The 26,626-nt window shown below is 39.0% G+C and overlaps 1 protein-coding gene across 1 annotated transcript in view; it reads left to right on the top strand.

The window, feature by feature from the left end:
• The window catches only part of TTLL11 (tubulin tyrosine ligase like 11), a 1,746,306-nt gene extending 1,721,408 nt beyond the window's left edge, over positions 1-24,898 (top strand). Inside the window, exon 9 of the mRNA XM_044058582.1 lies at positions 23,830-24,898. Within this exon, the coding sequence (XP_043914517.1) occupies positions 23,830-24,119 (290 nt within the window). The 3' untranslated portion in view covers positions 24,120-24,898. The remainder of the gene's footprint in view (positions 1-23,829) is intronic.
• Positions 24,899-26,626: the final 1,728 nt, after the last annotated feature.

Below are 26,626 nucleotides of genomic sequence, written 5' to 3'. Positions count from 1 at the left end.
TACTTATCGCATGCGCTATGGAACTTATGTGCCTGGAGAGTGAAAAATGGTGCATCTAAGGTGAATGACACCAGCAGACCCTGTAAAGTAATCCAGTGGGGGGGTTAATAGGGTGAAACAGGCCCTCAAAATGTTATAACCGTCCCACACTCAAGGCAACCACACTACTACAGACGATGTGCATCTCACTCACACACACACACACACACACACACACACACACACACACACACACACACACACACACACACACACACACACACACAGTTGCCAGTTGTGTGATTAGAACCCCTACCTCTCTAGGTGCATGTACTATATTGCTATGCATTTATTGCATGCACCATGGAGCTTATGTGCCTGGAGAGTGACTAATGGTGCATCTAAGGTGAATGACATCAGCAGGCCCTGTAAAGTAATCCAATGGGAGGGTTAACAGAGTGGAGCATGCCTTAAAATGTATTGGCATTGCACACACATAGTCAAAACATTCACACCACTACAGGGGGTATAGTTACACACACACACACACACACACAGACACACACACACACACACACACACTGAGTTGCCATTGTTGGAATTGGAACCCCTATCCATCTAGCTGTATACACTATAGTGCTACTTATCACATGTGCCACAGACCTTATGTGTTTGGAGAGTGTCTAACAGTGCAGCTAAGGTTGATGACATTAGCAGGCCCTGTAAAGTAAGCCAATGAGGGTTCACAGGTAAGCACAGGCTTTAAAATGTATTGGCATTGCACATACATAGCAGGAAGTACACACAGCTGCAAGGGGATATATTGACACACTTGCACACACAATCACTGAGTTGCCATTGCTGGCATTAGAATCTCTACTTATCTAGTTGTATACACTATAATGCTATGCAGTTATTGCATGTGCCATGGAGCTTATGCATTTGGATTGTGTCTGCCACTGCTGTTGGGTGGATGACATCAGTAGCTGTTGACAGGGAGGCCACTGTTGTGAAGGATGCCAGTTATAGGGCCATAAAATGAGTGACCATTCCACAGACATAGGCCTGTTGGACGTGTGCATTCTGCTGTATGTGGAATATATACACAGGCACACATAAACACACACACACAAGGTGGCTGATGTGAGATTAGAACCCCCTACCTACCTACTATTACACACTACTGCTCACCATACTATTTGCATGTGCCACTGGTTACGGTTGGTGTACACGTGGCTGCAGCACTATATCATACTATGCTTTTCTGGGTCTCTCTCTTTCTCTCCCCCTCTCTCTGCCTGTGTTTGTGTGTGTGTGTGTGTGTGTGTGTGTGTGTGTGTGTGTGTGTGTGTGTGTGTGTGTGTGTGTGTGCTTGTGTGTGTGACCTATATATATATGTCTATATTAAACTCAAAAGATCCATATATATTTTATATGTGCCACATACAGATAGATAAGGGTAATTATGTCTGATGGGGATACAGAGAGACCGTTGAGATATACATAGCTCTCTGTATGTGCAGATATATGGGCATCACAGTTCTATAGTCAGATGTGGGTTCAGACATGGGCTGAAATTAGCTAAGTACAGGAGCATCCTCAGTATGACCATCATTAATTACAATGGGACTCCAGGCCAGAAATACCTGTACTCCAGTCCAGCATTTTTTGTGCTACAGCCAGATGTCTGCTGTACCTGGTGGAGCAGTACAGCACCTCCCTGATATACTGCCTGAGGGATTTCCTGGCTGTGTGCTGTCTGTAATATCTTACCCATATGTAGGGTGTGTTCAGCATGTATTGGACTGAACAGAATTTTGCATAATATGTCTGGTACATTTTACATAGCACTGTGATTTCTTGGTACGTCACTGGCAGATCATTATAGATTGATGTGACAAAACACTAATAGACATTTGGGTTACCGACACCATACACTACAGGGGAACCTATGCTACTACGCAAATTGTTGTATATTCTGCACTTTCTACATTAGTCTGGCCAGTAGTTCCTCCTTCCCCTTATATGTGGGCTTTTGTACTGCCCTGCTCCAGTTCCTGGCTTTGTCCACGATTGCTGCTGTATTTAGTAATAGGTATGCTGTGACTGGACAAGAGATGTAACACCACACACAGGGTTACGGACATCACACCTCTGACTGTACCTGTTTTGCAGGTTGTCCAGCATAGTGCCCCATACATGTTCTGTGGTCCTTAGATGTTTTGTCTTGTACGGTTATTTTAAGGCTACATGTTGCCCAAACCTCTCATACTCTTACAGCCATTAATGTGGACAGGGCCATATATAACAGTGGGCACAGGCCCAAACATGGGGACAGGATTTTAATATTGCTCCTACAAACCTACACAGTTGGTGGAATGATTTTGTATTAGCATGCATTTTCCAATGGGTATGAAGTCTGTATTTTACCTGTCTATTAGTTTCTCACAGCAGCCTTTAGTCATTTGCCAATAGTTTGCCAGAAAACTGCAAATGTTATGACAAACAGAACAGATATATGAGCCATAAATGTGGACATTCTGCTAAACTCTGTACAGTTGTGGGGTATGGATGGTGCCCACTGACTTGTTGTATGTACTGACACAGTTATGTGACAACCTTTATATCCTGCTGCTAGACTGACTTGTTACAACCTGCTGTTCTACTAGCCACCATCTAGGTTACTGAGGACTGTGTACTGTCAATATCCATGGCCCCCTGTCCCTCCATTGTGTCTGTCTTTGTCCAGCTTTCTTGCATTAAGAAATACTGACATATGGACAGTCTGTAGAACTCCTACCATAGGTGTAGCTCACATGCAAAACAATAGGTGCAGCCAGTCTCGAACCATGTACCCCATCAACCATGGTAATGTACTTACCAACTAAGCTACATCAGCCACCAGATAGTGCAGTTTACTTCCTGACACTATCAACACAGACAAACATAGCATTTTAACCCCTGCATATTAGGGAAATGGTACATGTTACCAGGTTGATTGGGACAGCAAAGGGGTTGTGTGGTCTGCTGCTATTAACTTGCAAACATACTGTGACTGCATTTGTATGGGGGCACAGGTGTGTTGGGGGTAGGGGACTCTAGCACTGACAGTCAAGCATCTGTCCTGTGACCCCACTGTATGTCATTCCCTCTCATAGTGCAATGGGTTTTGCTGGCTTGGGGCCTACAGCCTATTAAGGGCAGTATTGGACGTATATATCCTGCTGTCCCACACAGCTGTCAGTTGTCTGCAGCTTTCCCGGTAACCTACTCTATTCCCTTGCATACATGCAACAGGTCCATGCATATGCTACCATAGCCAACTACCCCATTCATTTTCTTGTAAAGAAGAGTGACTTACCTTGTGCCATCAGCAGTTGAGGTAACAGTACTTCAGAGCTGTCTCTGATACATGCCATACACACCCAATACATGGTAAGGTACAGGTTGTGTGGTGTGGCTGGCATCCATTTTACTATGTATGTGAGTTAGAGTGAGGTGTCAGTCCCTAGGTCCCGAGGTTGTCAGTGCATGTGCTATGTGTTGCCTCTTTGCCAAGGCCAGGGCATACTGGGCATGCCTACGTCTGCCTACAGGGATAGGCTCAGGGGATTCCTCCTCCAAGTCCTCCTGTGGCTGTGGGGACCTTGGCACTGGTGGGGGGCTGTGTGTCCCTTCCCTGTGATGTTCCTGCCACAGCTGTTTCCACAGGATCATATTGTGTAGCATGGCAGATACTGTAAATATGTGTCCACATGTGGCTGGAGAGTACAGCAGGGCTCCACCAGAGATATCAAGGCAGCGGAACCATGACTTGAGCAGCCCAAACATATGCTCTGTGATGTTCCTAGTTTGTGAGTGTGCCTCATTATGGCATTCTTCAGTAAGTGTGTGGGCATTTCTGATGTGTGTCATCATCCACAGTTCTAGTGCATAGCCACCATCCCCCAGTAGATGTCCATATGGGATGTCCCCCCCTGGCAAATGTCTGGTACAGCTATGAGGCATGCCAGATGTGGGAGTTTTGATAGCTGCCAGGGCTGCCAGCACACACATTCATGATAATGCCCTGGGCATTGCACACGACCTGGCAGTTGATGGAGTGATACCCCTTGTGGTTGACTTAGACTCTACCCTCTTCACCAGGTGGTGCTTTGATGTGTACATGAGTGCAGTCTATGGCACCCAGTACCTCAGGGTAGTGTGCTATATGGTGGAAGAGATGCATATTGCTGACCCTCTCCTCAGGGGTGCGGGGTAAATAAATGTGCTCAGTGGCATGTGCTTGCATGACATCTAGGAATTGGTGGAGTACCCTGGATGCAGATGCCTATGATATCCACATTATGACCCCAGGTGGTCTTTGAAAAGTACCTGTAGCTAATATTCCAAGGGCTACACATACCTTTATTTCCACTGGGATGGGTTCCCCTCTGTTGGTTCTTGGTCTGAGTTGAGGGTGTAATATGTCCCTGTCCATCCTGTAGCACTCTACAATCTCCAGCTCATGTAGCCCCTGGAAGGTCACCCTGGGCTTGAACGCTCTTCTCCTGCTCAGTCTGGGCCTATTGTCAGCATCATCATCTTTACTGACCTCATCCTCAAGCACATACAGATGTAGCAAGGCAGCAGCAACCCCTAGCATTTTGTCAGTTAAAATTCCCAAGTGTGTACTCCAATGATGCAGAGTATGTGGGAAAATCAGATGTAGGGTTTATGCATACTTATAGTGGTGTGCTGCAGTTGCAGCCTGTGTGATCGTCTCATTATGCTGCATTCCACTTGATAGGTATAGCATTAGGGGTTTGAATTGGCCAGTGTCTGTTGAACAAGACTTATCAGTCATTTCCACCTGATTGGCTTTCCTAGATAATTTTTTTCCTATTTCTTTCACTCCTAAGCAGTGTGGAGTGCTGCACAAACCTGCAGTGCTAGTGAAAATAGTGCTCAGCAGTTTTGACACTCCCACAACCATGGCCATGGCCATGCTCAGCTTCTAGCCCGATTGGTGGGGGTTGCTTATTTAAGGATGGTTTGTTGGTTTAGTAATTGATTCTGAGGAAATCTATGACGAAAGTGCTTAATCCTTTTTTCTGTCTCAGTGCAATAAACTGTGATTATACTTCTGTCACATCCGGCTTTGTCATTACTGTTTGGTGCTTTTTGGCATCTACTTTTCTGAAGTCAAGATCAACATCAAGGACCTTTGGATGAGCAAAGTTGCAGATGATTGCAAATTTGGAGTAGTCATAGAATCCCCCACTGATACTAATGCACTTCAGTAAGGGTTTTTACAAACAAATAACTGGCATCAGAGCCATAAACCTAAACTAAATGCCAAGCAATCCATAATAATATCCTTCAGGAAGTCAGCCACCCCTGGTAACTATCATATTGACAAAACACCTCTAAGAGTTGACCCAGTAGTCAGGGACTTAGAGACACACATAAACAGTAATTTAGTCTTTGACCATCTTGTGCCTGTGGTAGTGAGGAACTCTTTCTATGTTGTGCAGCTTATAAACAAAGATGTGGCATCTCACTCCAAGGAGGTTATTGTTCCACTGTGTTCAACATTCATCAGACTTTTTATTGAGTACTGTGCTTCCTTTGGTATGTATCTAGTCAGGCACATCCAAAATTGGAACATCCATAGACTTTCTTCATTAAAAGAATACAGGGCTTAAATAACATGCCCTACACAGACCACCTCAAGCCCTATCCCTGTAGTCATGCAAAGGGAGATCTACACCTGGCATACAAGGCATCATTGGACCCCACTCTGATGGACCACCTGTATATCTACAAGGGTCTATATTATATGTTCGAAGTTTGAAAACTTTGAATGTTAAATAATCGAATTTAAATGTTTGAAGTTTCAAACACTGAACATATAATTAAAAAAACACAAACAAACCCAAAACTAACAACTGTAGGCAGGGGGGCAAGCCCCCCTGCACCCCCCACACCCCCTGCTCTTTAAATATACAAACTCTGAGACCGCACTACAGTGCAGTAAGGGAAATTTTCCCTTTACCGCACTATAGTGCAGTCTCGGAGTTGGTATATTTAAAGATCGGGGGGTCTGGGGGTGTAGGGGGGACTTGCCCCCCTGCCTACACTAGTCAGGTAAGTTCCATTTGTTTTTTGTTTTTTTGAATTATTTGTTCGATGTTTGAAACTTCAAACATTTAAATTCGATTATTTAATGTTCGAAGTTTTCAAACTTCGGACATATAATATAGACCCTATCTACAACACAAATAGCACCAGAATTATCCATTCTAAAGACTTAAACCTTAATCATGATATAAGTAGGACCTCCTGGATAGACAGGTATGTATCCCAGGGACTGCCCCTTGTATGTGACAGGCTCCCTATCCATGTGCAGTTCCTCCTTAACTCAATTCAAAAGTAACTTTAGCAATCGGATGGAGAACAGGAAAATTCATCCCCTTGCTTGGCACCTGTTTCTGTAATGGACACAGGCAGTCTGCAAATGGTTCATCTCTCAGGGCCCTGCTTGCAAGTGTTTCATCTCCCAAGCCCCTGCATACACTTACCAATTGTATCAAAACTTGTCAGAGATTTGGGATGCATGGCTAGCCTTAAAAAGGTCACAGTGGACATTAGCCTAATACACACCTATGAACCTATGAATCTACAGACCCTTTGTCAGACTCCAGCCCCTGAACAGATTACCTCAGCTTCAGGTGGTCTCTCTTCACAAAGGAACTCCAGAAACACAAGTGGTCCATACTCCACTGGTATTTCCAATGTCTTCTACAATCTTGAGTCTGCCTTCCCCTTAAATAAGTGCAGGTTAGCACTATTTTTCCCTACTGGAAATTCTGTCATGTGAGTTTAAAGGAATTAGTACCCAACAATAGCCTTCTTAACTATCTCAAGCAACATAAGTACCCCCCTCTCCATTTGACTCAAACTAGTGTCCAAAACTAAATTACCCCTTTTCTGCCCTGTATGAATTACTTTTTGGGAAGATAACCAGTAGGGCCACTTTGCTGTGTTACACATGCCCCCATACTATAGCTTAATATGATTTGTTTTCACAATATTAAATCTCAAAATCTTGTAATTCATAATTGTAAGATCATAGTATTAAAATATCCAAATACTGAAGACCACAGTGAATTTGGAATCAGTTCTCTCACATAACAGCAAACTAGATATCAAATAGGTTGTCAGCACACACACTTCAACTCTTGTACATAAGTTCACAACACATAAACCCACATATGTGGAGGTACTTACTAGGAACCTACCTAAAGATCAGAGACCTCCCAAGGGCAAACCTACTGCACGCCCAACAGAATCCAGCACACCTAATACATACAACAGTGTCTAGGCCAACAAGACCCTAAGGCAAAGCACCTGAAAACCAAGTGTCGTGGTCATAGGCAACTCCATAGTGAGACACACAAATGTCCCCCTCACCAGGCTGGACAAGGAGAAGGTCACTGTCAGTTGCCTGTCAGGTGCCAGGATCCATCCGATTACACACAGACTCAATTCTCTCAACAACAAGTACCATCATGACTGTCATAGTTCATGTTGGAGTGAAAGACTTGAGACGCACCTCACTGGACTATATGAAGAGAGACATGACTGAGCTCTCAGATTATGTGTCCCAGGCAGGTATGTCCCTAGCCCTAAGCAGCATTATACCTTCACCCAGGATGGTGCCTCAATATAAACAAAAAATGATTGACTTCAATAATTGGCTTGGCTTCTGGTGTCAGTCCAGGGGCACCCGGTATCTATCAGCCTGGAAAGATATGGTCGACAGACCATGCTGCTTTGCCAGAGATAGTCTGCACCTGTCTTCTCTTGGTTTTTGGTTACTGGCAAAGGTACTTGCCTCCCCCGTAACAACAAAATTATCGACATAAAAATATCCACTAGAGACAAACTCAAGGTTATGCTGTTTAATGCTAGGAGTCTAAATTGGAAACTGCATTCACTGGAAGCACTCCTTACCTTGGAAAATGCCGATGTCTGTGCAGTCACAGAGACGTGGTTCAGGGCTGCAGAGAACACCCCGGCCATGCAAAGCTGCAATGCCTTCCACATGTTCAGACCTCTAAACGAGCATAAAAGAACCAAAGGCACCTCATAACTGGTCAAACAGTATGACTTCCTAGAGCTACTCCAAGTCCAGCTAACTGTAGGTAAACCCCCCCCCTTCCATATCATTGTTTGCAATAGGTCCCCCACTATTTATTTATTTATTTATTTATTTATTTTACATTTGTTAACCGGGGGTGTCTGACTGAGCCGAAAAGGCCCTTTTTCAGCAGAGGCCCGGGGAGAAAAGCTCCACAAAGAAAAATTACAGACACATTTAGTTATTTAGACATAATCAGTATACACACAAATTACAAGAGACATGTTTTTACAGTGGTATGCGGCACAAACAAACAGTTACAGTGGAGAGAACAATCAAAAAAGATATTAATTTTAAAAATAAAGGTAAGTAATACCTTTGATATATGGTAAGTAATAACTATGAACCATGAGAACCACTCTGCCTATAGGGACATACTTGAGTCACTCACTATACAGCCAAACACCTTGATCATGGGTGTTTTCAACTATCCTTCCATCGATTGGGAGTCATATATGAGCACAAACATATTTTCCCTAAGGTTCCTGGACCTTGTTAATACAAAAGTTCTGAAACAGATAGTCTGCACTACCCCCTGTGTGTTGCCCTCCCCGGTAAGGCCTGATCATATATCAGTCTTGTTTGAAGTAACGATCATACCTGCCTCCCCCCTCCCCGAAGAGCAACAAGTATGAAACATTTCTTCAAAGCAAACTATGTCCTGTATAAACACCTATATGTATAGACTTAGCTATACCTGAACAGATCAAAACATGGTCCCCACAAAAAAAAAAAACAACTCTGGTGGACATCAAGCATAAATATGGTATACAACTCGAAGAAGAAACTAATGTCTAAGAACAAGGGGGAACTGACTGCCAGTTTTCTGTCCATTTTACCACATATGGGTTGTTTTTAAAGTATTTTGCTTTTGTATGATGCCAGCATGGAGAATGGGTGTCAAAGTTCTTAGCCAGGTCAAGAAACAGCATGTGCATTGTATGACCACTATCTACAACCTTTGTAACTCTTTCAAAGACATTTACCAGACTAATTAGACAGGATCTACTCTACACAAAACCAGACTGTTGGGGGGGCAAGTCTAATAAGATTCTTGATATCACAGTTTATGAGGTCAGAGGTTAGTTATAAAATGTTCCATGGCTTTGCAAATGAGACTTGTACGGCTGATAGGTCTGTAATTACCTGGGTTGGTTGTAAGGCTGCCCTTGTGAAAGGGCATCATAATTACCATGCACCACTCACCAGAGACAAAACCAGTAGCTAAACTCAAGTTAAACAGTTTGAAGAATGTTTCTGCAAGGGTGTGTCTAACAGCATTCAGTCAGTAACCAAATATAGTGTCAGGTCCAATAGAGGGAAGTATTTGTGGTCTTGGTTTGCACTTTCAGTAAATGATCTTTAGAAATAATTGGGGAAGTAACAGATATAGATATTTTGGAGAGTTGAATAGAAGTGTCGGGTGAAGTTGGCACTAAATTTGTTCACAAGGTCATTGGCAATGTCATTTGTGTCAGAACAGAAGGCCCTGTTATGAATAAGTTCTGAGCAATGTAAGGTTTTTTTTAGTTTTCTAATATAGTTAAAGAAGGATATGTAACTGTCTTTGGCTTCAGAGGACAGCTTTAGTGGACCTGATAGTGTTCTTCAGTTTTTTGTAATGCTTCTGGCATTCTTCTTGAGATGATGTGGTTTGGATCTAGTAAATAATTTAAAAAGTTTCTTTGTTTTGATACCCACCAGCTTCAAGCATGCTGGAAGGTCTGTGAGCCCCAGCTAGACAATGTGCATTGTGGCAATAAACTCTGTGAAAGTTGTGTACCCAGAAAAAGAACAATTATAATGCTAAGTCTCACCTGTATAACTTTATATTCCATTCTTTCTGCTGATGAAGCCACTCAAAGGGGGGAGGGGGGTAGGCCTATGACCAATGTCAACTCTGCCTAAACATTTAAAACCACAGGAAGCTTAAGACCCCCTTGATCCACCAAACACTCTATCCATTGGTGGTGGAGTATTTTGCTTCTGTTTTTATTAAGCATACATGATGTTCCTCATTGACCACTTTGTGCACAAGTACAGCCCCAAGCCAGCCTTTGTGGTATCAGTATAGATGATAAAAGACTGGAGTATTCAGGGGACACCAGGAACTTGGACACCTGAAGCTTTTTGCTCTAGACATTCTTGATATACACATTTTTGTTTTACCTGAGTCTTTTCCATGTGCCTATTCACTATGGACATCACAGCCTTCAGCCTGTCCTGTAGGTCTGTATGGTATCCAAGGACACTTCTAAAATGTGTCTATTCTTCTTCTCATGTTTCTTTCATTATATATGAGTTCTTATGGCCAGCTACCATACATTAATTCAGAAGGGCTAAATCCCGTTAAAGCTTTGTGTGCTTCATGAACTGGAAAGATTAAGTAAGCCAATATTTTTCCTAGTTCTTTCCTTCTTTCTTCTCTTCTTCTTTCTCAGTTATCTTCATCAATATTGAATTAAAAGTTATTTAAACCATTCCATTAGCCCCATTCACTCCAGCATAATACTATGAAGTCCTTAGTTTTTTAATCCTTGAACACTGACACGGGTATTTTATAAAATTTGACACAAACAGTGACCCCTGTTCTCTCAGAACTTCCTTAGGTAACACTGTAGTTCTCTAGTAATTATCTGCCAATATGTACTAGTTCCCACTGCTGGATTTGCATTAGCCCACAATGTCCATCATAATCTTCTCAAAGAACACTTTGGTTATGGATGTAGGAAAGCAAGGATTCCAAAAACCCATGTTGGCAGCCATCAACTGACAGTAAGAGCATCCAACACAGAAGTTCTTCACTTCTTTCGTAGCATCTGACTAGTAAAAATGTGTCTCGGACTCTTGCCTTGATTTTGTTTATTTATGAGTGCACATGACTGCAAGCTATTTTTCATGAAAGCTTGTCTAAATAGCTTAAGAACCAGTAATTGTTGAATGATTGCTTTTCCCTCATTAAGCATATTATATGACATATTGTTCTGTAATTCAAAATAGTGACAAGCGGGAGTCATTTGGTAGCATCTTCTCCCACTATCCTTGAATTGTTTTCTCTTGCATGGCTTAAGGTATTATCTTCCCAGTGAGACCTTTTAAAACTCAACTGTCCAAACTGTAGCGCAATTAGACTAGGATCCCTCTTCCGTCAGGCCCTGAGGTCCTTGCTTCATCCCCAGATGTGGAAGGTACAAGGGCCACTATTCCTTGGAAAAAGATAGTTTGCTCCAGTATAGCAGGATATTTTCTCTAACCTTCTCTTTCCCTTAAGCTTCATGCTCTTTTTGTAGTTCTTCACTGTTGCTTGTCTTCTTCTCAGTTTTTACTGATGTCTCTTTCTGTGAAGCCTCATGCTATGATCCTTCACTATTATTTCCCCTTCTTTTCAGCTTGTTGTTGAAATGCTATTGGGCCTCTCTCAATAGTCTCCTGTTTTGAAGCACCACATTTCCTCTGTGGTGCTTCATTACTCTCTACCTTTTACTTTATGGACTTGACCCTATTGGGCTCTTTGGACCTAGCCTAAGCTCCAGACAGTTGGTGCCCTCTACCCTTTCCAAGCACCCCCTGTTACATAACCCCAAATTTTCCATTTTTGAGACATTTATCTAGATGTTGGTTCGTTCTAGCCCTCTACAGTAAATCCAGTAACTAAGATCATTTTGCCATCCCCTGACTGTAAACTCTGTGGGGGGTTTCCATCTTTTGGATTGCTGTATTGTGTCATCGTGGTTTATACATTAGGATTTGTACAAAATTCTTTGCTGTTATCCTCCTTCCACTGCTTCTAATGAAATTAAAAAAAGGGAAGTATTTTCCAATAATGACATCATGGTAAAGAATGTCACCAAAGCTACTAGGTTCAGATTATACTTGACATGGGTCTGACCCTTCACCTAATCAACAGGGTACCATTTTTCTTCTTCTTCTGAATGCATATTACCTCTTGTCTTTGGTGGACAGACTTTTGTTTCAACATATATACTGGGGTTTTATCAGAGTGATCATCCTCCCAGACAGTCAGTAAAAACTGTAGTTCCTATACCTTCATCCTAACTACACACTTAGTTAATTGTGTGGTGGCATAATAATCGAAGGCTGATTTGACTGGTAGGACATTGCTTGATTGTATACCATAGCCTTCTCACCCCCCTCCCTATTTAGTTGAACAGGAGTTTCAGGTTTGATATCCCATTTAATGTATTTAGCTGTATGCCCTCTGTTCCCACATCTAAAGCAGAATAAAGCAGACACAGCTCCTCTCCTTTCCTTTTACTCACTGACACATTGGTCATTTTATGGTCATTTTATTAGATGTCTCTTTAAACATATTATCATAGCATAAAATTCTCTCAAGTAGTGTTACAAAGCTTTCAATGTCCAGTAGGTCAGCCTGACACATCCACTTCCTAATGACTGCTAGTAGAGCTCTTTTGAAATAATCTGTTGCTAGAATCTCATCATAGTTTCTTTTCTCTTTACCCATTTGGAGTCAGGCAAAACTGAAGAATATGTTTCAGTTCAAATAACTGTGCCCTGACTGTCTTACCTCTAGAAAAGAAAATCCACCAATGGAAGTTAACAAAGTTGCTACAGCCTCTCCCATGAGGTGCACCTCCAGGATTCTTGCCCAGAGCAAGGGTTGCTGCCTTCCTGAATGGCTATCTATTCAAGTCTATCAAAGTAGGTTTCCACGTCCTCCACAATGCTAAGTGGTTTCAGTGGGGGCATTACTGTTGGCTGTCCCATGGGCATGGCTATCATCACATTCATTTTGGTAGTGGTTGCAATCATTTGTAGGAGCCGTCCAACTGTAGCTATCCTAAACCCTCATAGAGAAACACCCTAGATGACTCTGTAGTGACTCACTGTTCATTTCAGGTAGAGATTCTCTTGATTGTTTAGAGGGGGAAAAACTGCTGGCAATGGCAGGTAAAACAAAAAGATCAGGAGCCACTCACTGATTCCACCAAATGTGATGTTTTGAACAAGAAACTTCCCCAATTTCTTCCAAAGAGGAAACTTTTATTTACTGAACAAAAACAGGCTTACTTTTTTGCTTGAAAAATAATCACCAGATGAATAGTTACATAAACAAATCTTGTTTCATTGCAAAAGATCAGTTCATTTGCCTCATTCATAACCACAGATAAGCATAGGGTGCACAAAGTTTGACTTGCGTGTTGGACAGATAAGCAGTGGAGCCACTGTGCTATGTTGCTTACACCCATAGACGTAAATGGGCTCCATGCGATTGGCCAACTGTTCTGTTTGTAAAATGGTAATAAACACGAAACCACCAACAAACAAATTTAAGATGCAGATGCCACAGAAAACAATTCTACCAACACTTTCAAACATAGAAAAGACCAATTTATTTAGCGCTTTCATCAAAAATAACTTGATTTCATCAGAATAACATTTCTCATTAAAACTACTTCTTAAATACATCCCTTCAGTCTATCATTGATTAAAATCCCATTACACCACATCCAGTTCTCCCAATTCAATGTTAAATAAATATAAGAAACAATATATACACAGCTATATGTTAATACCACAAATAATTAAAAAATAATAAACCTGTTCGTAGAGCATAAAATGATTTCAGTTTTAACACAGAACACAATGACAGTCTATCATTGAGCCCAGGTGGATGGCAGGCATTAGTCACAATTTGCCATCTCAACTCTTTATATTCAAAGAATTCATCTAGTGGTCCCCAAGTCCACATGATCTATAGCACAAAACTTAAATTCATGTGAGGATGTTCCTTAATATGTTTAAACAATTCATTGTTTTCATTCTTATGTTTTATGTCATATAGGTGCTGGTAAACTTTCTGTCTCAGGCCCCTTTTAGTTTTACCTATGTAAAATCCTGCACAAGATGTGCAGACTGCAATGTAGACCACACCACACCCTTGGAATAGCAATAATATTTTTTACCAAGGATTATAGCCCAATAGTTCTTAATAATTATTCTCTCTTTGTCCACTGTATTCGGGCACTGCGGGCATCTCCCACATTTAAAACTGCCGCCTTGTGTTGATTTTCTCACTGGCCTTTCCAATAACCCTTTCAAGGAAATGCCTTTTTTGTATACAATTAATGGTTTGTCTCCCAACACTGTCCTAACATCTGTGTCCATATTAAAAATTCTCCAAAAAAAATTTGTCCACGATGTTACTTATCTCAAAAAAATCCAGACTGTATGACAGGACCAAGGCCCTACCAAAATCAGTGTGCCTATTTGCCACCACTTCATTGCCCAACACATTCCCACCAGATAATAGAACCTGTAAGGTACCCCCATTTATTTTCCTTATCACTTCCTCAGCTATGTTGTCAATGAAGCTATCAGGGTACCCTCTCCTAACAAGCATTTCTTTGAGAACTACACCTTCCTTGAGGAAATCTTCCCTTTCTGATAACATTCTAGATATTCTAACATATTGCTCTTTGACTAGGGCTTTCTTTTGGTGCAGTGGGTGCCAACGTTGAAAATGCAACAGTGAATTTGAGTAGGTGGGCTTCCTATATAAATGTGAGGTTAAGGTTTTCATCTCATAATTCTTTTTGATAGTCACATCCAGATAATATAACTTATCTTTATCATTGTTCAAAACAAATCTTAAAAAAATAGTTGTACCATTAATATAAGAAAAGAACTCATCCAGTTCCTTTTCCCCACCTTTCCAAAATAACGCCAAGTCATCAAGGTATTTTCTGCAAAGAGCCCACATATGCTTAAAAGTTGAATTAAAATATATAAATCCTCTTATTTTAATAACACAATGTTGGCGAAAACTGGGGTGCAACATGCCCCCATTGCCACGCCCTGTCTTAGTTTAAACAGTTGCCCTTTATAACTGATAAAATTGTTCTCCAGGACAAGCTCCATACAATATCTAATAGTCAATATAGTAATGTGGCTAAAATTAGTGTTTGCACAAAGAAAGTCATAAAACCATTCAAGGCATTCATCATGTGGTATAACAGAAAAGAGGTCCCAGATATCAATAGTGACCATGAGCAAATTATCATCATACATATACGCTCTAACTCTAATTAGAAAGTCCCAAGAATCCTTAAACAAAGTGATTCTATTATTGAGAACATGCTTAACCTTATTGTCAAAAAACTTCGCCAGAGAAAATATCTTTGACGTCCACAGTGAGGCACAAGGGTGGCTTAGAAATGGACTTGTGGATTGTCGGACGGTTATTTTGTACCCTAATGTTTAGCTTGGCATTTGGGGCATAGGTAGGGTGGAAATCCATATCTGTTTCTGTTGTTATATGTCTGAGATACCATCATGTGACTGTCGAGTAATGTTTGAGGGCTCCGTAATGTCACTATGCATTATGGCAGAAATATGACTGTTAGCGTTTTGCTGTCCTATATATTGCTAATGTAAGCTATATAACAGTATTTTGTTACAGTAGATTTTTCCATATTACATCACTGTTGCAGTACCCTAAGGTTTTCAGGTTATATGCTGCTAAGGATACGAACAACCAGCCATATTATCAATAAAATAAAACAACTGGCTGCTGTTCCACAAAATGAATAAATTGATTTTATTATCTCTAGCGCCTCTGCCACAATTCCTTCAAGAATTAACAAACATCATAAAACACATGCACACATATATATATAATAAACACTTTTACAGTTAAACAATAATTAGATCAAATGCTTCCAATTAATTGCACAATTCAAACCTGCAGGTGTTAACGTGTTATACTTCAATATAAACACAGACTCTTTATAAAGAAATTGCTCCTTCAATGACAAACTTTCACCTGTTGTAAAACAATTTTTTTCAAGAATGGTGGCTTGTAATAACAAAAAAATACTGTTGTGTTTTTCTTTAAAATGTAAGGCCACAGACTTTTCCAGTTTTTGATTTTTAATGTCTCTAATGTGCTCCTGCAACCTGACTTTAAACATCCTTTATGTCTCCCCATTGTAAAACAGGTTACATGGGCACTGAGGAGCATATTTAACCCCCTTGGTGTTACATGAAAACAGTCCTGTAGAAAAAGATTTTACATTATTAATCATCTTAAAAGAGCATACCACATTTCGACAAATGGTACAACTATTACATGGAAAAGTACCAGTAATTTCCGGCTGTCTTATAATGTTAATATCAGGGTAACTAAAAGTATCATGCACCAACATATCTTTAAGATTACGTTCACGTTTGTATGAAATACATGGAGTCCACCGTAATATCCTAGCCAGTTCCCTGTCTTTTATAAGAAATCCCCAATAATACTTTAACATAGCACTAATATTTTTACTCAAAATATTATAAATTGTTACAAAATACATTTGTTCTTTATTACTACTAGTTATACTTCTATTTCCATAAAAAAATGCCTATAGCTTTTCTGTGGTTTATCACTAAATTTTAAAACCCTTAATAAAGTTTCATTAATCACATCATGATCATATCCCCTATTCAAAAACATACTAATAGTTCTACTTATTTCATTATGAAAATCATCATCATTATTACAAATTCTAGGTAATCTTAGTAATTCCCCATATGGTAACAAAGAAAGCAGATGGGGGGATGGCAACTACCCCCATGTAAATATTGCCCTCCATCTGAAAATTTCCTATGTGCAGAAGTACGTATTTCTCCATTATCAAAACCTTTTAAAATAAATCCAAAAATACTACTTCACAACCCTATTGTAACCCATCAAAAGATGAATTATACATATTTGATTGCAAATATGAAACAAACTTTATAACTTCATTCTGGCCGCCCTTACAAACAAATGTCAAATCATTATATATCAATAAAAACACACAACATACTTTTCCATAAACTCATGTTTATACAAAAAAATCCATTTTAAACAAGGCCATCATCAAATTTGCATACATGGGGGGCAAAAGGTGGCCTCATGGCTGTACCTTGCACTTATCGATAAATGACATTATCTAACACAAAATAATTATTTAAAGGACAAAATTGTATAAGTTCTACAATATAATGAGCTAATGGATTATCACACAGAAATCAATGTAAAGACTGTATGCCATCTACATGCCTAATACTTGTGCTTCTTACATCTAAGGTGATCCAATACATTTCTCTGGTCCATTTCAACGTACAAATTTTATTTAAAAAATCAAAACTATCTTTAATTTAAGAAGGAATTTTATGAACATAAGGAAGAAGAAATTGATGTAATAATAAACCAATGTTGTGCAAAAAATATCTATATGCTGAAATAATCGGGCTGCCAGGAGGATTCCATAAATCCTTATGAATTTTGGGCAAACAGTAAAAAGTAGCAAGACTACAACCATCAATAGAGAACTTCCTATCCACATCTTCTTTGGATAAATATCCCAACCTTACATCCTTATCCAACAGGTTTTGATAACATAACAATGCATCATTATATAAAGTAATATCACTTTTTTCATAAACATTTTCATCCGTCAAATGTTTTAAAAAATACTTATATATTGTGTACAGTGCATAATAACTATTTTATTCCCTTTATCCAATGGTTTTATAATTAAATTGTTCCTTTTACTAAGATCTTTTAAAATCTTCCATTCATTTCTTGTCAAATTATAGCGCACATGTTGTTTATGTTGTAAAACTTCATCATACAAACTTTTAGCCGAATGATTTAACATGGGAGCAAATTGTATAATACTTTCATTCATATAAGGGGGAATAAATTTACTTTTATAAGCAACAGGAAATGTGTCTAATAAACAATAAGCATTACTCAAATAATCATTACTAGTGTTTCCACTTATTTCTGAAGAGCATGAAAAAAAACTATTATTTCTAACTTGTCAAATCCACAGGACTCTTTTGCACATTAGTATTTAATTCCTTATTGTAAAAAAAAAAACCTCAAGTGCAATTTACAAGCAAACTGAAAAATTTCTTGTTTTAAAACATATAACTGTGGTAGCACCGTAGGTATAAATTTCAGACCTAAATCTAAAGCAGCATACTGCTCGTTCTGTAAAATGCAACCTGATAAATTAACAACCAAAGAATTAACATTGTATTCAGTCACCTTGTTAGCATCAGTCCTAGTGAAATCATTGCCATCTACCTTCCTTCTGGAATTGTTAAAATTGTCCACCTGTAGCCATTCCATGGATCCCATTCCTCCCTCTCTTCTGATTATATTATTCTCGTACATTTTCATTATTACCTCGAAAATGTTGTTGATGTGGTACAGGATCTTGAGCGGGAGGAAGTGAAGGATATCCATTGTCTTCAGTCTCTGGACCTGTAGTATACCCTGTTCCATCCGAGTAAACAAATGAAACAGAGTGAGCCTTTTTAAAACTTCCCTGATGATGTTCATATTTCCCACACTTGTGATTGGACCTTCGCATGAAGGCGCACCCACTTTCATAGTCACTGATGTCTCTTTTTAATTTAATTTCAAGAGTAATGTTTGAGGGATCTGTAATGTCACTATGCATCATGGCAGAAATATGACTATTAGTGTTTTGTTGTCCTCTATATTGCTAATGTGAGCTATATAACAGTATTTCATTACAGTAGATTTTCCATATTACATCACTTTTGAAGTACCCTAAGGTTTTCAGGTTATATCCTGCCAAGGATATGAATAACCAGACATATTATGAAATCTAAAGAGTGCTTGAGCAGAGCACCAATTAAAAAGCAGTTATACTGCCAAAAAACTTCAGCAACTCCTTCAGTGTGCTTCATGAAACTGACGGTTGGCTAGCAGTCTTTCATGTTTGGTCATATAAATCCCCTTCTAGAGAAATTATTCTGCTATATATTTTGACAAAAACTAGTGTTTGTATTCTATGAAACTAATATTATTTATTTTCAAGAAACTTTTTTGTTTGGACTATCATTCTGTACTGGGGATTTTAATACTGTAAATGCTTGTGGAAACATATTTTGTTTAAATCTGTTTCTTGAACTGTTTGTAATATTCTTGTATTGAAGCTGTGTTGGGGCAAGACTTGGTGGTTTTGGGGCTGTTAGAGTATGTTTTACTGCAAAACTCACCTTTTTATCTAGCACTATGTTTACCAACTCTTACAGACTCTGCTGTCTTTGAGGCATTCTTTGCAGCTGGACCAATGAAGCAGTTATTACTTGTTCGTAGGTTCATAGGTAGGTACTAGGCTATTGGCCCTAGGGCCTATATAAGCCTAGCCAAAATGTACCCTGGCTTTCGCCACCCAAGAAAATTATTTTCCTGTGCCCCTGTCAAGCAGAACCACAGAAGTGATCCCCGGGGTGAATTTCCTATTACCCATCCAATCATCAAGATTTTTCTTGAAGAGTGCTAATAAGGAGCTCTGTTTGACATAGATAGGTAGTCTGTTCCAGACTATGGGAAGTCTCTGGGACAGGAATCTATCCCTACAGCATGTTCTGTTTATTGTGGTGACAAGGTTTAGGTCATCTCACTTCTTCCTTACTCTACTTAGAAAGGGTGTCTTTGGGTGTCAGGCTGGATTTGGTTCCTCACACAACTCATCATTTTCCGCTGGTCCCTCTGGTGCAGCAACTACAACCACTTAGGATTAGGGCATACATATGTCCTCTGTGGCTGTAGGATTGCCCTTGGTGTGTAAAATAAAAACACTCTTGCCTGCTTTGGGGTGGTCCTTTTCTTGGGAGTTTCTCAGGAAAAAGAAAACAAAAACTAAATAACTTGGCTTCTCCTGTGTCTGTTTAAATGAACTGGGAAATTTTGCTGGGATTGGCTAGGTAATTCATTTTTAGCTTTTCTCTACTACTTCCTCTTCAGAAAAGACAAGAAAAAAAGAGTTCCTTCTATTTGTGACCCAGGTTTTCAGTTAGAAGAGCAAGCATTCTGAAGTGAATGTTGTGCATCAGGACTTTCATCACAGCCTGAACATTCTGATTCTGAGGAAAGCATTTCTTCAGATTTCCTCACATAAGACTTTTCTTTTTCTGAAATTTTAATAACATGAATGATGTTTTTCAGTGGGATTAGAATGAAATTCATATTGCCCTACTATTGTAGTATTTATTAAAGTTGGATGTTCCTCAGTCTGAACCTCTTCCTCCTGTGTTATCTGCTCCAGAGAATGTTTTCCTGACAGCTTTTCATTTATCTAACAGTCAATTTCCTGTCCCAAGGAAGTCTAAGGGTAGCTCAGACTCACAGATACTTTCTAACGGTTACACACAGGGTAGCTCAGACTCACAGATACTTACTTTCTCACCCTAAAGCAGAACCTTCAGTGATTTCCCTATCCCGAAATGCTTCTGCTAGATAAATTATTAATGCTAAACCCATTCCCTCTTACAAGGATAGGAAAGCTTATGACAAATTTGGGAAAAAAGTGTTATTTTTTTTGCCACTTTAACATTCAGAATTTTAAACTGCTAGGCTCACATGTTAAAGTACTTCTGTCTTTTTAAAAACATGAAAAAAGGTAACTATTAACCTGTCTTCTTCTGTGGTGAAAATGTCTTTGAATGCCTCTTTTGTATCTGCTTCTCATGTAATTAAGTGCTCTTATAGTAATGCTGATACAGTTTCCAGGGATGCTGCTTCTAGGTCACTCATAATATTTGCTTGGTTATCCTTACAAAACCTTCATGAAGATGTTAAAACTGAAATTTTAAATCTTTCCCTGGACAAGGAAGTTCTGTTTGTTACTTTTGCAGCTGAGTTGCATAAGAGATTTTGATGAGATAGGAAAGTCAATTCAAGGGGTGACCCAAATCTTCCAGCCTTCTTTTTAAGCAAATATAAACTTTTCCATCCACCTTAGCTCCACTTTTCAAAAAGTAATCCAAGCAGCAAAATGCCAACAAACAGTATTTTAAAAAGTAGTGCCAAGGATGCTTCATAAAGAAAAATTAAAGCCCCTCAAAGTAAAGGACAATCAAAACAGTCAGAATAACAATTTACCTCTTCAGACCCCACTCTCCAACCTGGCAATCTGTCCCTCAGTTTGCACCATACCTTCCTTTGTGGCACTAGATTGTTTCAAAAAAATGGGTTGCATCCTCTCACAACAGACATTTAAAGAAATTGTGCTTCATGATTCCTTGCAGACAGGCTTGGAAGACAGATGCTATCTCACTCCCATGGATAGGAATGCTCCTTTATGCTCTTCTTTATGCTCTTCCATCCCTTTCCACTGATATCCAAGTTTGTTCTGATGTTTAAGAAGGACTCCCAAAATATAGTGATGGTAACTCCCTTTTGGCCCAGGCAACAACATTTTTCCCTTCTTCTGAACCTGGCTAAGAGCAATTACCACAAGCTTCCACACAGACTGTACTTACTCACACAAGACATGGGTTATTTGATACACCCCAGGCTGATATGTCTTTAGCTGACTGTCAAAATGACAGAATTTTGATACCTTGCAGGTAATTTTTTCTGGTGATGTGCAGCAGGTACTGAAAGAGGCTAAAAATGCCTGCTGCTAGAAAACCATATATGTGCAAATGGAAAAGATTTTCTTGTTTGTGCCATTCCAAAGACCAGGACTCTGTTAGAGACCATCTTCCTCTGGTTCTTGATTATTTACATGAGTTGTTGTCATTTGGACCTTATTCACGATTTATCTGTTAGCCATTTCTGCTTGTCTGTCCTTGAATCCCCATGCTGTCATTATTTCCATGTCAAATAGCTATTGAAAGTGGTTTTACATATCTATCCACCTAGAAAATGAGTGGCTTCAATTTGGGATATGAATTTTGTGCGTGAGAAGCTTACTGTTTTCCATTTTAACTAGCTCATCAGGATGAATTGAGGTTCTTAACATGGAAAACTGTTCATCTATTGTTCTGACTTCTGCTAGAAGAGTATCTGAATTAAAAAGCTCTTGTGGTGGGTCAACCCTGCCTCATTCTCCCCAAGGATAATGTTTCTTTAAGATGTAATCCTTCTTTTATGCCTAAAGTAGTTCCAGAGTTTACTCTGAGCCAGACTTTATTAATCTCCCTGCATTTTTTCACAGAATTCCAAAACAAGGGAGAAGAAATTATTCATACCCTGGATGTCCAAAGGCAGCTCAGATGTTACCTAGATAAAACTCAGGAAAGCCTATCAGCTGTTTGTCTCCTGTGAAGATAAGAGAAAAGGGCAACCCATGATAAAGCAGGCTGTTTGTAGGTGGTTGTCTCATGATATTTTTTTCCTGTTTTTACCAAAACGAGATGCTTCTAGGCAGGGTTTAGGGCTCATTCCACCAGAGTTTTGATTTCTCTGGCTTTCTTTAAGGAGGTGGACTCTGAACTATTCTAGAGGCACTAACTTCATTTTTTATTTAATACTTTTGCAAAATACTATAAAGTTGATTTCCTTTTCAATTCCAAAACAGACTTTGCTGGAACCATTCTTCAGGGGTTTCTGGAGTCTTAATTTACTTCCTCCTACCGTTTTGGTTTCTAAGCTATAGTAGGCTACACAAATACCTTAGGCTACTACAGTAATGATCTAATGTTGAAAACAGTACAGTTGCGTAAGTAATCTCACCATAACAGTAGATGTTTTAATAGATCAGTGTTGGCCATCCCTTCCCTCCAATTCCCTTCTTTAGGTTTTTTTTTTGTATTGCCTGGGTGTAGATATCCCTGTGTATAAAGTTACTGTTTATGTTTCATAGAGTTTTTCCTTTCCAGGCTATTCCTTCCATTTCTTTGTCTAAGAAAAGTCTAAAGCTTTTGGTACACTGAAGATTTTTATATGGAAGTCTGCTCAAGTTTCTGGCAAGTAGAGTGCATGGGTGACATACTTTAGCTTTGATAAGCTGGCTGGTTGATTATGTCCTTGGCAGGATATCACCCAAATAGCTTAGGCTACTGTAGTAGTGATATATTAGACCATCTACTGTGAGGGTAAGTTTACTTACATAACTGTACTTTGTGGTCTCCATTGAAAGAAATTGAAGAAAACGCATTTCAGTCTAAAATGTTTAATATTAAAGAAAGCTTTTTGTGTTGCATAGCAAGGCATTAAATCAGACATATTTCAAGGGCAGAGTCTGATGAAAAAAGTCAAATAGAACTTAATTTAATATTGCTATTACTATTGTGAAACACCAAGCAGAATCCAGAAGTAGGAGCCTTCAGATACCAAATGGAGTTACACAAATAAAAAATGCTTTAATTAGTCACCAGTATAAAAATTATAGGTCATATAGAAATAAAAAATGTTAATCACTTTTGCCCTAAACAAATAACTTTGGACTTGATTTTTGACAGTTCTGTTTTTCTCTTTCTTTTTCTGTGCTTTGTTAGAGCGAGTGAAAACAGATCATAGCTTTTTCCACAAGTACTTTTAGTAATATTGTATTGTTTTATTGCAAAAATTATCTTAGTTTATGTAGAGTCTTGCTTTATTAATGAAAGAAATTGTGTGACTACTTCACAGGGTCAGTGACAGTGACAGTATTGCACTGTGTTATCCATGGTGATGTGAATCAATAAAAATGAATTAACCATTCCTTTGACAGGCTAATTCCAAGGTCCCAACAAGGCTCCATGACTATTTGTATCCGTGGAAATTTAAAATATTAGTAATCAGCTTCCATCATCCAAAGAAGAAAACCTATTAATCCAAAAAGCAAAACATGTCTTTGTATCACCAGTCTTTCATTCATTTTTCTCATCTCTGTTTTCAGGGATGTGCTTGCAGGCATTTATTGAAGCTTTCATTTACCTGGCTCGAAGAAGGTTCAAGTCTCTACCTCTCCATGAGCAAGTGACAACACTGGTTGACTTATGTGAATGCCATCTTGAGACATTAGATGAAAAGCGCACAGCTAGCAGCCGTGGAGCAGCAGAACACAGGACCCTGTTTGGCAGTAGTCAGCCACAAGGACTTCATACAGCCCAGTCTGCCCATGTTAATTTATTACACAGGACAGGCACTACAAATAAACTCTCAGATTACAAACTTCATTACCCATAACAGTAGTTAGAACAAGATAAATGATGATGCTGAAACTGAAACTTCATTCATTGGTCCTCACACTGCGTCAGCAGCAGCACTGGTGGTGAAAAACAGAATGCTGAAGTTTCCCACTGATGTAACCATTTGCTCCTCACTAGTACATAGATCATTTAAAGATATTTCTCCATTTATTCAGTATGACAATAACTGTCAAGGGCTGTAGTAATTATATATACCCTAATGTTAGTATTCACAGAATACAAGAACAGCTTGGTTAGCAACCTGCATGGAATCTATGAAAAACAAGCCAAATGGAGGAGAACAATTTCCTTTATTCAAGTTTCAAAGAGATGTTGGTGCATGTGGTAAAGTTCATATCTTTGCAGAAAGAACCTGTCCAATATAAAGGACAAAAACTGTCAGATGGGCTGAAGTGAGAAAAGTCAATGTACTGAATTAATGTTGTATTTAGAAAGAAAAACTTCCATTTGCCTGCCTTAAGATTAAAAATATGAGAAATTAACATTTTAAATGCAATATTTATAAAACAATATCATACTTGAATAGTTCAAATGTGTAAGTTCTTAGCATTGTTTTACAGTTTCTTTAGAATCAGAGTGCAAGTCAACAATCAACAATTTTTTTTACTTGGTTGTTATGCTTTTGTTTGCATACTTGCATAGTATATTGCCTGGCTGAGCACGACATGGCATGTTCACAACAGATAAAATGAAAATGTAACTTGTTTCTGCCCTCTTAGGTACACACACACACACACACACACACACACACACACACACACACACACACACACACACACACACACACACACACACACACACACACACACACACAAAGCACCATTTGTGCAAGTTGAGTCAAAAGATGAAAAGATGCAGAATAATCTGCAGTAACGTCAGTGATATAAATTATAGATATCACTCAAACAGCTTGTATTTCATTATTTTCATCACTGTTGAGGTTCACAATGCCTTAGGTGTTGTTTTTTTTGTTTGCACCCCGTCTGTTCCTACCAGTTTCCTTCCTGAGTCTGTGGGTCTACAGGACCTTCATTAGTCTCCCCTGGGCCCAACCTGACCTGTATTCATGGCCAGTGAGGAGTTTGAAGACTTTGGTGCATTGCCAAGAGTAGTATTCAAACCCCTTTCCCACTCTGTGGTAACCTTGCAAGCTCCACAATTACTACTTCAGGAGCTGCATGCATGCTTCTGGTCATGAGCAATTTTCTGACCATGTGGTGTACGGCTTGCAATGTGTCGACTGCCTTGCTCTTAATGCTGCTGTAGCAAGCTTAGGCTGCCTCCCTCCTCCCAGGATGGATGAGCCACTGTCAGCTGGTTACTCCCATCCTCACCATTTCTTCCCTCCTGCACCCATACCAATATTCAACCGCAAGACTTCTGGGGCACAGTAAGGGCTACATCCCTCTATGCCACGGGAATGGATTAAGCCCTAAGTATTATTGAGTAGGAGTTTGTTTTTATTTTATCATATATTGTATACTTACCAAATTTGAGAATATTTAACATTTAAACCAATAAACTACAGATTTGCGGATATACCATAAAAACCTGAAACATTGTGGAGTAGATTACAATTATTCTGATAATGTAAGTCATAACATTTTACAACAGGAGAAATATTTTTTAAGAAAATAATTAATGTACATAATGTGTAATAATAGCATAATATATAGAATACATAATATAAACTATATTTCCCTTTGCAGTCTATGCTGCCATACACATTTCGATTGAAGTGTGTTCTTGTTGTGCATGTGAACCTAGCTGCTGTCTTCATTTCACCTTTGGGCATAGAATTCAGCATAGCTGTGCAATAAAATAGTACAGAATGTACAACATCTTTCTGTTTAAACACAAACAAATTACCCGTGTATTTTTCATTTAAAGTATCATACATCATATTTATTAGTGGCATGTTACATTAAACAGTCATTGTTATTGGTAGCATGTTTCTAATTTTTCTTTTATCTCATCATATGCAGATTACATTTTTTAGAGGTTAGCCATGTTTGTTAATACACTGTTCTGTGAGTCATCTTGGACTTTCAAGCAGTAGATACAACATACTGCAATTATGTTAACAGTAAAAAATTAAAAAAAAATGTTTACGTAACAGTGTGAGCAGTAGTAGTCTGGTGTCCACTCCCATATCAGAAATTACAATAAAAATATGCAGGTACGTGATTGGGACATTTAAGCTTAGCATTAGGTGGGATTATGTGTGACATTCAGAAAGAAAACCTAGATTCATCCTGCATTGGCTTGTTCTCAAAAATGTAAACTATAACTTTGCATGTTCACTTTTCTCTATAAAACATTCATGGACTCATTTATGTTTTTCAACAAAAAAGCCAACCAGCAAGGTACAATCAAACCGATATTTCTGTTCAAAAATCAGCTGCGATATGTTTTTTTAAGTGCAGTGTTAAAATCAGTTAACAGTAGTTAATAATAATAATATTTCATATGAAATAACCACAT

Source organism: Protopterus annectens, chromosome 16.part0 (genome assembly GCF_019279795.1).
Source record: "Protopterus annectens isolate FY-2018-M chromosome 16.part0, PAN1.0, whole genome shotgun sequence".
NCBI classification, from domain to species: Eukaryota; Metazoa; Chordata; order Ceratodontiformes; family Protopteridae; genus Protopterus; species Protopterus annectens.
Note: the sequence above shows the minus strand (reverse complement) of the source record. Positions and strands in the feature narration are given on the sequence as shown.